Source organism: Mirounga angustirostris, unplaced genomic scaffold, assembly GCF_029215605.1.
Source record: "Mirounga angustirostris isolate CCGP_5_RB_7025 unplaced genomic scaffold, mMirAng1.0.hap1 SCAF_9, whole genome shotgun sequence".
Lineage (NCBI taxonomy): Eukaryota > Metazoa > Chordata > Mammalia > Carnivora > Phocidae > Mirounga > Mirounga angustirostris.
In genome coordinates, this window is record NW_026991717.1 from 28,283,145 (window position 1) to 28,300,580 (window position 17,436).

At 41.9% G+C, this 17,436-nt stretch overlaps 1 protein-coding gene across 2 annotated transcripts in view; it reads right to left on the reverse strand.

Moving 5' to 3' along the window:
- The window catches only part of OCA2 (OCA2 melanosomal transmembrane protein), a 561,894-nt gene that overhangs the window by 211,500 nt on the left and 332,958 nt on the right, over positions 1–17,436 (reverse strand). For both annotated transcript variants that reach the window (XM_064570041.1, XM_064570040.1), the window contains 2 exons: positions 12,412–12,471; positions 11,719–11,823 (listed from right to left, as the gene is read on the reverse strand). In XM_064570041.1, the coding sequence (XP_064426111.1) occupies positions 11,719–11,823; positions 12,412–12,471 (165 nt within the window). The remainder of the gene's footprint in view (positions 1–11,718; positions 11,824–12,411; positions 12,472–17,436) is intronic.

Below are 17,436 nucleotides of genomic sequence, written 5' to 3' on the forward strand. Positions count from 1 at the left end.
AGGGATGAAACAGATCCCAGGAGACTTCATGAAACTATTTGTATCCCCCTCAAGAAAAATTTTTTCAAAATGCTGCTTTACTATAGAAAGAATAGAAGAGAAACACCAATGGTTGCACACAACAAAAAAATGCACACTTTGCAAAAAAAAAAAAAAAGTTTGGAAAAATCAGAAATGAATGGCTCTAGCCTTTCAGCAAGCAAGATTTAGCACTCCCTGAGGAATAGGGGAATTAAATCTCCAGGGTTATTACAACATAATACTGAAAATGCCCAGTTTTCAACAACAACAACAAAATTACAAAACATACAGAGATAGGAATGTATGGCTCCTTTGCAGGTGAAAAAATTAAAAATAATTTGACATAAACCATCCCTGAAACCCAGACATTAGAATTATAAGTCAAATATGTTAAATCAACTGTCTTAAATGTGTCTAATGATCAAAAGGAAACCAGAGACAAACCTTAGCTAGACTAAGAAAAAAGGAAGACTCAAATAAATAGAAATGGAAAAGGAAACATCACAACTGATACCACAGAATTGCATAGGATCATAAGAGACTACTATAAACAGTTATATGACAAGTTAGACAACCAAGAAGGAATGGATGAATTCCTTGAAACACACAACCTGCCAAAACTGAATCACAAAAAAAAAGACAATCTGAATAGACCCATTACTAGTAAGGAGATTGAGTAAATAATGAAAAGTCTTAAAAAGAAAAAAAAAAAAAGCCCAAGACCAGATAGTTTCACTGGTGAATTCTACTAAACATTTCAAGAATTAATGCGAATCCTTCTCAAAGTCTTCCAAAATATTTGTATTTCCCTGATGGCTAGTGATGCTGAACATTTTTTCATGTGTCTGTTAGCCATTTGTATGCACCAGTTAGAATGGTCAAAATTAACAATATAGGAAACAACAAATGTTGGCGAGGATGTGGAGAAAGGGGAACCCTCTTACACTGTTGGTGGGAATGCAAGCTGGTACAGCCACTCTGGAAAACAGTAAGGAGGTTCCTCAAGACGTTAAAAATAGAGCTACCCTATGACCCAGTGATTGCACTCCTAAGTATTTACCCCAAAGATACAGATGTAGTAAAAAGAAGGGGCACATGCACCACAATGTTCATAGCAGCAATGTCCACAATAGCCAAACTGTGGAAGGAGCTGAGATGCCCTTCAACAAATGAATGGATAAAGAAGATGTGGTCTATATATACAATGTAATATTACTCAGCCATCAGAAACGATGAATACCCACCATTTGCATTGACATGGATGGAACTGGAGGGGATTATGCTAAGTGAAATTAAGTCAAGCAAAGAAGGACAATTATTATATGGTTTTACTCATATGTTGAACATAAGGAATAGTGTGGAGGACCACAGGGGAAGGGAGAGAAAACTGAATGGGAAGAAATCAGAGAGGGAGACAAAGCATGAGAGACTCTGGACTCTGGAAACCAAACTGAGGGTTACAGAAGAGAGGGGGGTAGGGGGATAGGGTAACCAGGTGATGGGTATTAAGGAGGGCATGTGTGGTGATGAGCACTGAGTGTTATATGCAACTAATGAGTCAGTGAACACTAAACAAAAACTTATGATGTACTATATGCTGGCTAACTGAACATAATAAAAAAATATTGAAAAAATCTTCCAAAATATTGAAAAGGAGGGAACACTTCCAAACTGGTGAATTTTACAAAACATTTAAAACATTTAAGAAATGTTTTAACATTTTAAATTAAAAATATTTAAAGAAAAATTAACATCAATCCTTCTCAAAGTATCCCCAAACCTAAAGAGGATGCAATACTTCCTTACTCATTCTATGAAGTCAGCATTACCTTGATACCAAAGCCAGGCAAAGACACTACAAGAAAACTATATACCAATATCCCTTATGAAATCTGGCACCAAAAGCCTGAACTTAAGGAAGTCATTGCCTCTCCAAACATGAGACAAATGGAAAGATGCTAGGACGCAGGCAAAAGAGGACAAGGCCACAGAAGGAGTAGAAACACAGATAACATCATTCAAGAAACAAAAAATAAAATTAAAAAGCAGCAAATGATGACAAAGTTTTCCACAAGAAAATGAGATGAGATGAAGGTTATATAAAAGTGTTATTTTTTAATAAGAATTCTAGATTGATTTAGCACTTTATATGAATGTGTAATTTGATTTAAAGGTAAATATTAAGCAACTAAATAGATCAAAACAAGTAAAATACACAATGTTAGGTGGAATTATGTGCTATGGAGAAAAAATAAGCACAAAGGAGATAAGGGGGGCATCACTTTAGTACTGAGCAATATTTTAAGAAAACTTAATATAAGATGAGGAGGCAAGACCAAGCTCCTAATGATCTGTGCAAAGAGTCTCAGGTAGAAAGAATAGAAAGTACAAAGACCTTAAGGCAGGAGCTTGTTGACATGTCCAAGGAAAGCTAAGAAGGCCAGTGTAGCTGGAGCTAAATGGACAAAGAGAAGAGTGATAGGAAGTGAAATCAGAGGTGATGGTTGCCAGATCGGTAAGGCATGTAGTCACTGCAAGACTCTGAGTTGTGCTGAGGGAAGTGGGATTCCTCAGTGGAGAATGGATGCTTGGGGGTGGAGCAAGAGTGGAAACAGAACAATTTGGAGGTGACTGCAATACACAGGTGGGGAATGTTGGCTAGGATTTGGGGGCAGTGGTAAAGACTATGGAAATTGGCCATATTTAAAAGTTTCAAAAGGCAGCTGGCTGTATGTTATAAGAAAGAGCAAGGGCTTGGGCTGGTTCTAAGATTTGGGGCCCTGAGAAACTGAGAAAATGAAATTTTTATGGAAGTGGGGAAGATTGGGGAAGGATGGAATCAGGATTTGGTTTGGGACATGTTAAGTTTGAGATGCCTCAATGGAGGCATCTCAGTGGAGAGGTGAGGGGGCAACTGGGATACCTGAGCCCCAAAGAAGCCCAGGAGTAGGTGGAATTTAGAGCATGAGCTTGGATGAGACCACTTGCAATGAGTCTAGGGAATGAAGTGGCCAGAACTGAGTCCAGTGTTTGGGAGCTGGAAGGTGAAGAGGCCTATGGAAGGAGACCAAGGAGGAGTGGCTGCACAGATAGGAGAAGAATCTTGAGGAGCCAGACATGTAAAGGATCCCAAGGAGCAGAGAGGTTGCCTCCACCACGTGCTGCTGACAGGCCAGGTTAGAAGAGAACCAGGAGCATCACTGGATTTATCACAAGGGTGAATACCATGAAGTCTTGCAGTGGGGTCAAGAGGAAAATGAAGAGGGATTACAGCAAGACGAGGATGGCAAGGATAGATAGTGCTTTCAAAGAGTTTGGTTGTTAAAGGAAGTAGAGGAAAGGGAAGGGAGTCACAGAGATGCGTGTCTCACTGAGGGTCTTCATGAGAGAGAGATGGCAGCGTGTTTAGATCTTGATAAGAATGATGTAGTGGAGAGTGAAAAATAAATTATGCAGGAAAGAACTGTGGCTTTGGTGCCAGGTGGAGGGGCTGGCCTCCACTGAGAATAGGAATCCCCTCCATATAACTGGAAGGAAGGTAGGATGCCCCAGGCAGCCACAATAGTCACTGCTTGTGTAACCTCCCACATGACTGCTTTTATCTCGTCACAAAGGGAAGCAAGGTTATCAATTGCTAGGAAGGAAGGGAAGGGCACTGGAGGCTCAAAGAGATAAGAGGTGTGCAGAAGTCATCAAGAGTCTTGGGAGGATGAGGCCCAGGGAGAAGTTGTGTGGCAGGCAACCATGACGGAAGTGCTATGGCTGGGAGCAAGATGGCAAAAACACAGGTGCTTGCTGCTCGGCTCCTCTGTGCATGTGGGGTGGGGAGGCAGGGGACAGGCTCAACCTGGCAACAGGTGGTACTTAGCCAAAGGAAGACTGTGAAGCCAAACAGAGGCAAGGGAGTTGAGGATTAATACACAGAGATAATCTTTTTTTTTTTTTAAGATTTTATTTATTTATTTGAGACAGAGAATGAGAGACAGAGAGCATGAGAGGGAGGAGGGTCAGAGGGAGAAGCAGACTCCGTGCCGAGCAGGGAGCCCGATATGGGACTCGATCCCGGGACTCCAGGATCATGACCTGAGCCGAAGGCAGTTGCTTAACCAACTGAGCCACCCAGGCGCCCTACACAGAGATAATCTTAATAATAGTCATGACAGATAGGTGTTTAAGGAGGAAAGAGAGTGTAAAGGAGGGCTGGTCAGCCGGAAGGGCTGTTGACTTGGGTCACAAAGTTATCAGCAACAACAACCTCTAGAGCAGGGTCCAGAACTGGGTTACATTTCTCTTTGGGGGTACACAAAGACTTTAAGGGAGCTAAAGCACGTGGGTGGTATAAAGGAAATCAATTTCCAGATCTTCCATACATCATCAAAGTGAGCTGCTTTCAGTCCTAGACAATGGATGTCCTAGACAATGGAGGACCCATGGAAAGAGACTAAGAGACTCCTGGATCATGGCCCAGTGGATGTTGAAAATCACACAGGTGTTGGGAAAGGCTCTGCTTGGACTGATCCCAGCTGAACCCCAAGTGATCCCCAACACAGGGAGGAACACAGGTGAGGTTGGACTGCTGCCTACATCAAGGCCCATTGGGATGCCTGCCAGGGCTACACACACTGCCTGGTGTGCTGAACCCAGACACTCTGTGTTCCCCTGAGATTGCTGGTTTGGCTTTGGGTCTGCACAAAACAACTTCTTTTCTTGATATTGCTGCAGGGTCATCCTAGGACAGCCATCACCTTACCCCATGAAACGTTACTTGCATCAGCCCAGCACACAGCACTGTACAAGAAGACCAGCTGAGTGCCCACCTCTGGGCTAGTCACTTCAGCTGTCCCCAAGGAATTCTGAAAAAAAAAATGTGGCTAGCTCATACATTTTAAGTTGATAGGTAAAATTTGTCATCCTAATTTAAAATAGTTGCCAAGAATGTAATTGCTAGCATATATTGACATTATTAAACAAAAGCATTTCATCATTCTTTTAAATCTATACACTTATATTTAAATACTGTAGTATTAATTCATCTAAAATACATATAAAGCTCTTTTTCAGATATCTGAGCAGGAGGACACATGTCTTGCTGCCTGACCTCTAACCCCTACAATGGGCATCTGATCCGGGACCCTGGGAGGGATGGCTCCTGACTGAGTGCAGGAGAATTAAAAATTAAAGGGAGGCTGGCTAGGCTGTCTCCTATAGGAATGAAAGAGACACAAGGCAGGAGATGCCCAGAGAGGGGCTGAGGTGGCCCAGGTAGGCAACAACAGGAAGCAGCAGTGGTTCTCAGGGCAAGGGGCTGTTCTGGGGCACAGGGCAATGCCAAAGGGGCAGGCACAGCACTTTTCAGGTGGACAGCTGTCCTAGGACAACCCAGTGTAACCTCACAGTGAGTACCAAGAGGAGAGGCTGTTCTGTGAAAGAGAATGTAAAGTGCAGAAGCCAGCAGGGTCAGTTTTGAAATTTGAATTTATTATCAACATTTGAGAGTTGAGAATTTTTCATAGAAAAATAGTGATACCTGTTTTGTTTTTTTTTTGGAAAAATCAAATAAGTTCATACACCAAGCCTACTTCCCTGCAGGGAGAAGACGCATTGCAGCCAGACAGGTATTGCCCTCCCTCTGACCCAGTGCACCCTGCCCTCTCTCTATGCCCACAACCTGCCCTTCCTGCACCCCCACACCTGCTCTCCCTGGGCCCAGCACACCTGCTCTTCCTCTAATCCACCACACCTACCCTCTCTACCACCTGCCTTCCTTAAACCCACCACCACTGGGGTCAGTGTTCACTTATCCCCAACTAGCACTCTTGATGGTTGTCATTTTGCTGCTGATGCCTGCGAACTGCCCCAGGTGAGACTTTAAATTTGGACACTCAACCTAGAGACTTGTCCCAGCCATCTCTGATAGATGGGAAAGTGCTTGGGCCTGTGAGGAATTACCCACTCCTGGTCAGATTCTTTTTATGTGAGATTTAATATGTGCCCCAGGCAAATACTAAGGACAGCTTGCATCTTCACAGGGGATCCTGAGAGTAGAGAGGGTGGGATTGTAGTTCTGCAGTGGCAGGCATATTGATAATGGTAGGGGAACACCTCTCGATGAAGACTTGGCCCAGCCCAGCACATGTGCAGGTGGTCACCCAGCATCTTGTCCAGGTGCAGGTTCTGACTTGGCAGGTCTGGGTAGCCAAGGCATGCATTTGTACATGCCACCCAGACTCCACTCGAGATGGAGGGGCTGCTCATTGTCAATGCAACGCATTCCTTTTCTTCTTCCTGGAACTCCTATCATTGCTCCTATCATTCCATGCCTGGTCTCCTGGGTCTCACCAAATCTCTTATCTTTTTTCATGATTCTGTTCCTTTGTACTTTTGCTCTGTACTTTTAGTTAGCTCTTTCACTTGGCTTCAAACCCACTAACTCAGGCCTAACATTGACTTTTCTTCAATTCATTATTCAACATTTTTTAAAAGTTATGGGTTTTAGTTCCAGAAAGTATTTTTTGCTCAATGATTAAAACCTCCCTGACTGTTCTTACAATTTATTGTTTGTTTTCCTATGTCTCTGGGATATGCTGTGATCAACCTTCTCTGAGGCTATTGGTGCCCCAATGTGTGACTTGTTTTTCTAAGGAGTGCCATGGAGCTAGGATCTGGCAGTGTAGAGGTCAGTCCTTGGGTCATGGAAGGTGAAGGACCCTCAGCCTAGGCACTGCAGGGCCCCTCAGAGGCCATTCTCTTTGGGAAGGGGGAAGCCCCTCCCAAGGAAGTCGTGCACTGCCCCAAGGGGCTGACTTCCTACCTGACAGCCTGCCAGTACCACAGTGATCCAACTGCAGGAGCTCCGCCAATCTAATGGGGAAAACAGCATCTCTCTGCTGCTATCATTTCTGTTTCTCTAACCCAGTGCATTCTCAGCTTGCACCAAGTCCAGACCCACCTTCTCCAGAACCTGAACTGTTAATTGCTACAAATGCTCATGTTATTAAACCCAACTGCAATCTGCTGGACCAGGTTCGACCCTCCACATTATTTTGATCCTGGATGTTTTAAGAAAAGATGAATGAAAACAAAATGAGATTATGTAAATAACAAAAGCAAATGTGAAATGCTTCTGACTTTTAATACCCTGCAAGAGCATTTTTCTTTGTCAGGGGTTACAGCAGTCTGCCCTCTGCCCTAGCACCTCCTGCAGGGCAGCTAGCAGGGAGGATACTACAAAGACCTAAAGGAAAAAGGTACATGAGAACATGCCATGAAAAACTGACTTTCATCAAGGCTGAATGATAATACAGATAATGATGAGGAGCCAAGAAGTCAGAGAAAACCCACAAAACTATGTGCATAAATTACCATCCTTTGAATTCAACATCCAGGACAAGAATAATCACATTCTAACTTGAAAATAGCCTGAGAATTCCTGTTCAAGCAAAAGAGGCTGAAAAGATAAGGTTTAAAGGGAGAAAGGTTGTCAGGGAATTCTCAGTCATTAACGATGTATTGCAGGTTTCCAAAAATTCTCTAGTATAATGTACTGGGGAGACCTAAGAAGGTGCCTACAAAAGCAGGTCTGAGTTCATGTGTGGCTCCCACAGCTCCTTATCAACTGTAGACAGGAAGGGGAAGGACGGTGAGGCACAGATGTTAATGGAATTACCGTGTATGGAAATATTTGTTAAGGCCGAGAAAGACAAATACCATATGATTTCACTCATAAATGGAATCTAAAACAACAACAACAAATGAATAAACAAACAAAAAGCAGAATCAGACTATAGGTCTGTATTTATAAAATTTATATAATACATTTATAAAATGTGTTTATAAAATACAGAGAACAAACTGATGGTTGCCAGAGGGGAGGAGGGTAGGGGGTTGGACAGAATGGGTGAAAGGGAGTGGGAGATACTGGCTTTCAGTTATGGAATGAATAAATCAAGGAAATAAAAGGCACAGCATAAAGGATATAATTATGATATAATAATAGGAATGTATTGGGACAGATGGCAGTTACACTTGTGGTGAACACAGCATAATGTGTAAACTTGTCAAATCTCTATGTTTTACACCCGAAACTAATGTAACATTGTGTGTCAACTATACTAAAAAAAAAAAAAAAAAAGAATACACTCAAAGCTATGAACATTGAGTTATGTATAGAATTGTTGAATCATTATATTGTATAAACATAACACTGTATGTTAACTATACTTCAATTAAAAAAATAAAAATTAAAGGGGCTCCTGAGTGGCTCAGTCAGTTAAGTGTATGACTCTTAATCTAGGCTCAGGTCTTGCCTCTCATGGTCGTAAGTTCGAGCCCCACACCGGGCTCCATGCTGGGTGTGGAGCCTACTTAAAAATTAATTAATTAATTAATTAAAAATTAAAGACAAAACAAAAAGGAAATATTTCCAAACCAACTGATAGAGAACCACCATCCAAAACCCCCAGTGCCTCCCACGGCCTCAGCCCTTTGGGCCCCGCTCTGCCCCAAGCAAGTGAGGAATTAACAATGACACAGAGAGTTAGGAGAGAGAGGGCTTCAAGCTTCCTGATTCAGAGGCTCCATGTCTGTTCTGATTGCCCTAAACAATGATGGAATATCAATATTAAGTTGACCTAATAATGTTTATAATTGTTTAATAGTATTATATATTATATATATTATTATATATTATATATATAACAATTATATATATATAATTGTTTAATAGTATTACCATTAAAGATTAGCAAAAGTCAAAGTGAAGGGGAGAGCCCAAGGAATAAGGAAAATTTAAAGGAGCAAATCTAATCCCAAAAACCCCTGGGGTGCTCTTCCAAAGCTTGGCTGTGCTCATGTTGTAATTTTCACTGAAGACCCATCCAGCCAAATTAGAGAGATAAGCCCATCTATGATCTAGTTCTTTTGACTCTGGATACTGTGAAATAAGCAAAAATTCAATAGCATGATCCTGCCAGTTAGAATTTAAGTCTTTTGCATTTCCTAAATTATTTGGTGTTCTTCTCTGACCATTGGAAGAAGAGAAATGCCATGAATAAATGTGAATAGTGCTTCCTACCTGCCGCTCTCAGCCCACAGTTAACAATATGCCTACTGGAGGAATGCCCCCCCAACCTAAAGACACACTCCAGAGAGAAGACACCACCCAGGAAGAGATGGGCTTTGTTTTGTCTCTCCAACTCACTGCCTTGGAATAATGGAATCATGCTCATAATTTTCTAAAGAAACTTTGAGTAGATGCCTCACAACCTTGTCAGGCACAGCCTTGGTCTCCCTGCCAGCATGTCTGCCAGCATTCCTAGTCATTGGAAATGCTGAATGCATCATCAGCTTTCTGACCCTTTTTAATGAAGTTTCCACACATGTTAAAATCTCCACAGACATGTGTCATGTTGACATGGAGGATGACTTTGGCCAGAGCATGTTCTCACCGCAGAATGAGGTTGGGCTGAAACAGGGTATCCTCTGCACACTGGGCAGCAGGGACCTGGGTTGCAGCTCCAGTGTGTTCACTGCATATCTGATGGCCACAGGCAGGCAAACCTATCTCTACCCCTGTATTGACCTGACAGTATTTCCACAAAATTTTCTTGGGTCTTCTTGTTCAGCCCCCAGGAAAATAGCAAAGCTGAGAACATGGGAATGTCACCAACATAAAATTCCACCCACCAGCCAGACCTCTTAGGGTTCTCCAGACTAAGGTGGCTTCAGATCTGTTTGGGCCCTCCAGACTAAGGTGAAGACCTGGGTGGCTCTCCATGTTCTCCTCTGATGCAGCCACTGTGGACACCACCTGCCAACCTGCTGAGTCACAGAACGGATTTGGCAGTTTTAGAAAGCTGCCTGCCAATTTATGCAATAGCTGTATCCTTGGTCTCTCAGCATTTGGTGTCTGTCCATGTTGACTCACAAAGCCAAGATCTTTCCCTTGGTCCCTTCCATAGTGGACCATCAAAGGAATGGATATGCCCCAGATTCATGGGGGTAGTCCTCTCAGTACAGGGAAGGATGGACATGATCCTGGAGGTTAAGGGATGGAACAGAGGGTGTCACGTTGATCTATGTTTTATTTCTTAAAAATAAAACAAACAAGAAAACCCGAGGCAAAAAGAATGAATGTTTGAATTTCCTCATTTCGGGTGGTTAGCATACAGATATTGGTTATACTATCCTCCGTGATTCTCTTGATTTTTTTAATTTCAATTTTAGGTAACAAAATTAATTGTTAAAATGAAAACATCAGAAGTGTCATATATTTAGAAAATGGAGGAGCTTAAATTTCTAACAATAGGTACCCTCTCATCCACTCCCAGAGAGGATCTGGGTCCTGAAACCTAGAAGCTTCCCCAGGAGGCAGGGTGTAGCAGCTTCATAACATGCAGAGCCCCAAGGGCAGATCAGGGTTTGGCTGTGGCCGCACTGTGTGGCCTCATGGGTTCACACACGCTGGGTCTTCTGGAGACTACCTCATCTGAGAATGGAAGGCACACACAAGCTGACCTGGCATTTCAGAAGCCCAGGGCCCAGCTGCCTTAGTCCGCTCGAGAAATGCCGCTGCCCTTGGCCTTCTGTGGGGCCACAGCATCACAGCCACAGTTATGACAGTGCCTGTTGAGCCCAAACCAGGACATTCTACAACATCTGTGCAACTTCTCTAACTCAGGACTTCATGATAAAGTAATAACAGCCACAAAATCAGCTCAGAATTACCAAACCCAGACTATGGAAGAATAATAGCTAGGTAACTAGAGAGCCAACCTGCAGACAATCTCAGGCAATGAGTGAGTAACATCGAGTGCCAGGTCAGCCTAAGGTCCTGTGGGAGAGAGAAGCACTGCCCTACTTCTCACTGCCAGGTTCTCTGCTCTACTCCCAAGGGTCCCACGTGATTCTCAATGTGATACCAGGGGATGAATGTCATGGGAGCCCCCTTGCACAGGCTGTTGTGCAGGAGTATAGTTGGGCCCTCAACATCACAAGAACAGAGAAAATTCCCCTGTCCAGAATCCAGTCATGAGGAGTGTTCACATATGCTTAGCACACCTGGGACCTCAGGTGTTCATGACAGGACCCCAGGTTCCTATATGCAAGCTCCCATTCCTGCCTTTACATTGTCACACCAGGGATTCACAATTCTGCCGTACACCTATCAGTGATGTCAGAAGACACAGCAGAAATGGGGCTCATCATCCTTGTATAAGTAAGGCTTTTAATGTGTATCCCAATCTCAGCTGCAGTCAGGACCACACAGAGAACTCAAAATCCTGCCCAAGCCAAGCACTCGAAGCCACACAGGCCAGTTAGAACAGCTTCTGTATTCACGGGGAATAAAGGATGAATGTCTTCAACCAGCCTGTCTTTGGTATCTTACAATTTTCTTTAAGAAAGAAAAAAATAAACAGATTGTCTTTTCCATGAGGTGTGGCAGCTCTCAGTTGGGCTAACCCTGAAACAACTAATTACTGATGCACTGCCCCTTGCAGCTGCAGGCCCATGGATTCCAGCCTGCAATGTGGACTCAGCACCCCTGGCCCAGCTGGCCCCATGCTTTGCCATATCTCTCCTCTATAGCTATGAGCGCAGCAAAGGGACAAGTTTCATTCTCTGCTTCCTCTGATGGGCCCAGATCATGTCCAGGCTGAAAGTCGGGTCCTTATCACATGGAGGAATGGTGCAACTCACCATTGTTGCGGTGAATGGGATGTTGTCAATCAAGGATGATGCAATGGCTGAAACCCAGACCACCAGGATGATGGCAGTTGTGAGGCGCTGATCCTCTGGGACCATCTGGAAAGGAGCAGATAATAGCAGTGCTATGTATCATAGCGGCACTGATAAATCACACACACTGAGGATGGTAGGACATGTGGGACTCACAGGGCTGTCAGTCCTTCCTTTCACATAGGAAAAGACCAAGGCAAACCCTGGTGTGCAAACAGAACCAGCCTGGGCTTTCCTGGCTAATACTGGGAGCCTCAGGTGGGTCTACAAGAAACTGAGGAGAGTGATTCCCAGCCACCCCCAAGCCAACCAGCCCCTGGGGAGGGGAGAATGGTAGCCCCATTCTTGGTGGCAGCACACACTGGTTACTTATCTCCCTGCAGAGCCTTGGGGCTGTGCATTCACTTACTAACACTGGTGTCTCTATTGCTCTCCTTAGATGGTTTTAACTGAAAGCTAATAGCAAAATTGCAGGCATCTGTAATTATTTATTCTTTGGAAAAAGTCTCTCTTCATCTCTAGGCTACACAGGATAAAAAATGTTCCCTGCTGTAATTTTTACATAATTTGTGACCTATTCTTACCAGATTTTTTTTTTTTACAAAATCAAAGTAACAGTGGCTGAAGCACATTCTATTGCAGTATTTAATGTACCTTTATTAGCAAAGCAGTCTGCTCTCCAACATATTCTATTAAGTGGAGATGTGCCAGTGCCTAGAAGAAATGGATATATGATGAGAATTTTTTTCAAAGAAACATGTCTTTAAAATGAAAACAAGTGAACATAAGGCTGGTTCAGGCTCTCATGTCTTATAAAGGATCAGACTCAAATACACAATCTATAAATAATTTACTATCAGATAGGCACAGATTCACTGAAAAGAAAGCACAATACCACAGGCAGGAATTTCTCATTGATTTGTGTTACTGTCCACATTAAATTTACATTCAAATGGAATACCATCTCTTTAGGATTGCTGTATAGGAGCACTATTCAACTGTACATAATGAAATGTCACTCCATATAGAAGGTCTTTCAAGTAAATTGCATTTCAAATTTCTTTTTGAAGTTCAACATCACAGAGTTTTAGAAGAATCAAAGAAAATGCATGGTTTTTAAAACTGTCAAAGAAAGAAAGAAAAGATCTCTTTAACTGCAGCATGTAACTATTTTCTCAGTACTACTCAGATTGAGAAAATTGTGTCCAAGGAAACGTAGGAAAGAAGATTAGATGAAGGAGATGTAAGTGCAAGAGCTATCCTGCTCAGGTGCTGCCTTCGTCCCAGCCAGGGAAGGGATGTTCTGCTGCCCACGATGGATCCTGAAAGTAAGCACCAATACAGAACCAAACGTGGGCATGACACGGCTGCCTTGCACCTCTCAAATATGGCCTTTGTACTGTGATGTCACCATGCTGAATGACTATAAATATTGAAAACATCAGCTTGGCCATGTTTAAATACAAGTTTACAACTTCCCTATCCACATGTAGAGCTGTTGGTTAGCCTTCATTTAAAAGCTGTGGAACCCAAATGTTGGGTTGTTTTTTTTTTTTTAATCACAATTCTCAATCAAGTTTGCTATTATATCAAGAAAATCATTAGGATAAATCTATTTAGATAACTCTGTTCATAAATCTAGTCAGCAGTGTTGGCATTAGAAATTAAATCATTCTTTATTGTAGGGGCTGTCCTATACATTGTGGGATGTTTACCATCCCTGGCTTCCAGTCCCCAATGTGACAACCAAAAATGTCTCCAAAAAGTTCCAATGGTGCCACAAAATCAGCCCTGACCACCTGACAAGAATCACTGATTTATAATAATCCATAAATAAATAAAATTTTTAATTTGCAAAACACAATTAAATGTAGTCACATCTTTTATTTCATTCTATACTATTAATTGAAAGACATGTATCATATGATCTCACTGATATGAGGAATTTTTTTTTTCTCCCCCTTTCTTTCCCTTCTTTTTTTTATTGTTATGTTAATCACCATACATTACATCATTAGTTTTTGATGTAGTGTTCCATGATTCATTGTTTGTGCATAACACCCAGTGCTCCACACAGAACGTGCCCTCTTTAATACCCATCACCAGGCTAACCCATCCTCCCATCCCTTTCCCCTCTAGAACCCTCAGTTTGTTTTTCAGAGTCCATCGTCTCTCATGGTTCGTCTCCCCCTCCGATTTCACCCCCCTTCATTTTTCCCCTCCTACTATCTTCTTCTTTTTTTTTTTCTTAACATATAATGTATTATTTGTTTCAGAGGTACAGGTCTGTGATTCACCAGTCTTACACAATTCACAGCGCTCACCATAGCACATACCTTCCCCAATGTCTATCACCCAGCCACCCCATCCCTCCCACCCCACCCCCCACTCCAGCAACACTCAGGGAGGGATGGGGTGGCTGGGTGATAGACATTGGGGAAGGTATGTGCTATGGTGAGCGCTGTGAATTGTGTAAGACTGGTGAATCACAGACCTGTACCTCTGAAACAAATAATGCATTATATGTTAAGAAAAAAAAAAAAAGATAGCAGGAGGGGAAAAATGAAGGGGGGGGAATCAGAGCAGGAGACGAACCATAAGAGACTATGAACTCTGAGAAACAAACTGAGGGTTCTAGAGGGGAGGGGGATGGGGGGATGGATTAGCCTGGTGATGGGCATTACAGAGGGCACGTACTGAATGGAGCACTGGGTGTTATATGCAAACAATGAATCATGGAACACTACATCAAATACTAATGATGTAAAGTATGGTGATTAACATAACATAATAAAAAAAAGCCAGAGGTCTAAACCAGATTAAAACTTCCTGCTAGATATCAAATAGAGATGATTATATATGAGTATATACATACACATACATACACATACATACACAGTATTATGTCCACACCTTGATGTGAACCTATAAACAACTATCTATTTATATATTAATATCATATAATTAACCCACATATCAACATTCATGGTATGCAGTGTAAGACAACATAAAGGAAAAGCTTCAAAATACTTGAACATTGTAGGGGCGCCTGGGTGGCTCAGTTGGTTAAGCGACTGCCTTCGGCTCAGGTCATGATCCTGGAGTCCCGGGATCGAGTCCCACATCGGGCTCCCTGCTCAGCAAGGAGTCTGCTTCTCCCTCTGACCCTCCTTTCTCTCATGTTCTCTGTCTCTCATTCTCTCTCTCTCAAATAAATAAAATCTTAAAAAAAAATTTAAAAAAAAAATACTTGAACATTGTATCTACTAACTCGGTTCAAAGTAACTGGTTTCTTAATTTAAAAAAGTCAAATCAAATCAAAATAGAACTATCTAATAAGAACTCTTTTATAAAATGGCAAATGAAATAAATATGTGACACTTAACCAACCCCTTCAGACTGGATGACATATATTGTTCTATTTTCAATTCACTGACCTTTCCTTCCTTTCCAATTCATTCTGTTATTGAACCCATAAAGTTTTTTTAATGAAAGTGTTATATTTTTTAAGCTCTGAGCTTTGCATTTGCTTCTATTTTATAATTTCTGTTTCGTTGACTGTTTCTTTTGCTGTGCAAAAGCTTTTTACCTTAGACGAACCATGAGAGACGATAGACTCTGAAAAACAAACTGAGGGTTCTGCGGGGGGGGGAGGATGGGTTAGCCTGGTGGTGGGTATTGAGGAGGGCACATTCTGCATGGAGCACTGGGTGTTGTGCACAAACAATGAATCATGGAACACTTCATCTAAAACTAATGATGTAATGTATGGAGATTAACATAAGAATAAAATTTAAAAAAAATGAAAAAACAAAAAAAGCTTTTTACCTTGATGAAGTCCCAATAGTTCATTTTTGCCCTTGCTTCCCTTGCCTTTGGCGATGTTTCTAGGAAGAAATTGCTGCGGCTGAGGTCAAAGAGGTTGCTGCCTGTGTTCTCCTTTAGGATTTGGATGGACTCCTGTTTCACATTTAGGTCTTTCAACCATTTGGAGTCTATTTTTGTGTGTGGTGTAAGGAAATGGTCCGGTTTCATTCTTCTGCATGTGGCTATCCAATTTTCCCAACACCATTTGTTGAAGAGACTGTCTTTTTTCCATTGGACATTCTATAATTTCTGTTTCTCTCCTAAAGATTCCTATCTTTTCATTCATTTCAAATTCATTTTTCTTTACCTCATTGAGCATGTTATAATAGATAGTTAAAATTCTTTGGTCATTTCAACATCTGGATCATGTTGGGGTTAAGATCTATTTATTGTTTTTTTTTCCTTTTAGAATTAATTACATATTCCTCATTCTTTGTATGTTGAGTTCTTTGGCATCGTCTCATGGATATTGTCAATGTTAAGATATGTAGACTCCGGGTCCTGTTATAATCTTCTGGAGATTATTTTCTTTTTCAGTTAGAAGTTAAGTTCAGACCACAATCTCTGTCTCACTTTCCATGGATAATGGTTCAAATTCATATTTCCCATGATAGTTTCAGTCTGTCTCACATATGCTGAGTTCAGCACTTGGAAACTTGTGCAGATGGGTCAAGTTTCTGTTGAGTTCTTTAAACCTACCTATGTTGATTTGTGCCTGTCCAGCATACAGGAGTTAGAGACTTGTGTGAATGGTTCTAATCTCAAATAGTTCTCTAGGCCTTCACTAGGCTGGTTTGGGTCTGTACCACACATGCATTGTTCAGAATTGTACATTTTCATGCATGGAATTGGGGGTGTAGAACTCTCCTCTGAGATTCCCTCATTCTCTAGCCCACAGATGCTACTTTCTCTGGCTTCTCTGGGTGGAAAGGTGAGGATACTGTGGGAGTGCCAGGCATTTATGCCACCATGCTGTGCTATGACTGAAGCCTGCCTGTCCTGGAGGGAAATCCAGGAGAGAGAAAAAAAATCACCCCAAGAGGGTCACTTCTCCAAGTATGAATTCCCTTCCACAATCCACCTGGTTTTGTTTATTTTTCAGAGTCCATGGGTACTTGGTTTTTGTATTTTGTCCACAGTTTCAGTTGCAATCAGAGAGAGGAATAAACTTTAATAGGTTTATACCCCAAAGAACAGCTAGAATTCAATATTCTTTCTTATTATGTAACTCAGTTAAAACACTCTTCCTTCAGCTAACTTCTAGATTTAAAAAATAGATTAAATGTGCTATTTCTCCTCTGCCAGATCCTCTGCAATTGATCTGTGCACCCATAATCACCACCCAGGGATCCGGACAGGGGCATAGCTAGACCTAGTGTCCATCCTAGAGCCCTCTGCGGGGTAACGGACGGAGGTCAGCATGAGTCACACAGCAACTCTGGATAAAGAGAGAAGGATGCTAGTCAACCTGAATCCTGTCAGAATTTGAAAGGAAATGCCTAAAAGTCCCATGACCATTAATTGAACCAAGGTGGAAGCCCAAGTATGTCAGTATTCAAGAGGTCAAATAGAAAGTCATGTGCTCTTTGGGGTCCTTTTAACAGATAATCTTTGATCTACCTTTCCCTCCTGTCTTTTTTTCCCCCCTTTTTCATGATATCTCATCTTATTTTAAAATCATCTCCATCAAAATCTGACCTGATCAAAACACACACACCTACCCCCCCACACACACACTCTGATTTTTAAAACCTCTAAAATATATTGAAAGTTCTGACATTTTTTTTAAGATTTTATTTATTTATTTGACAG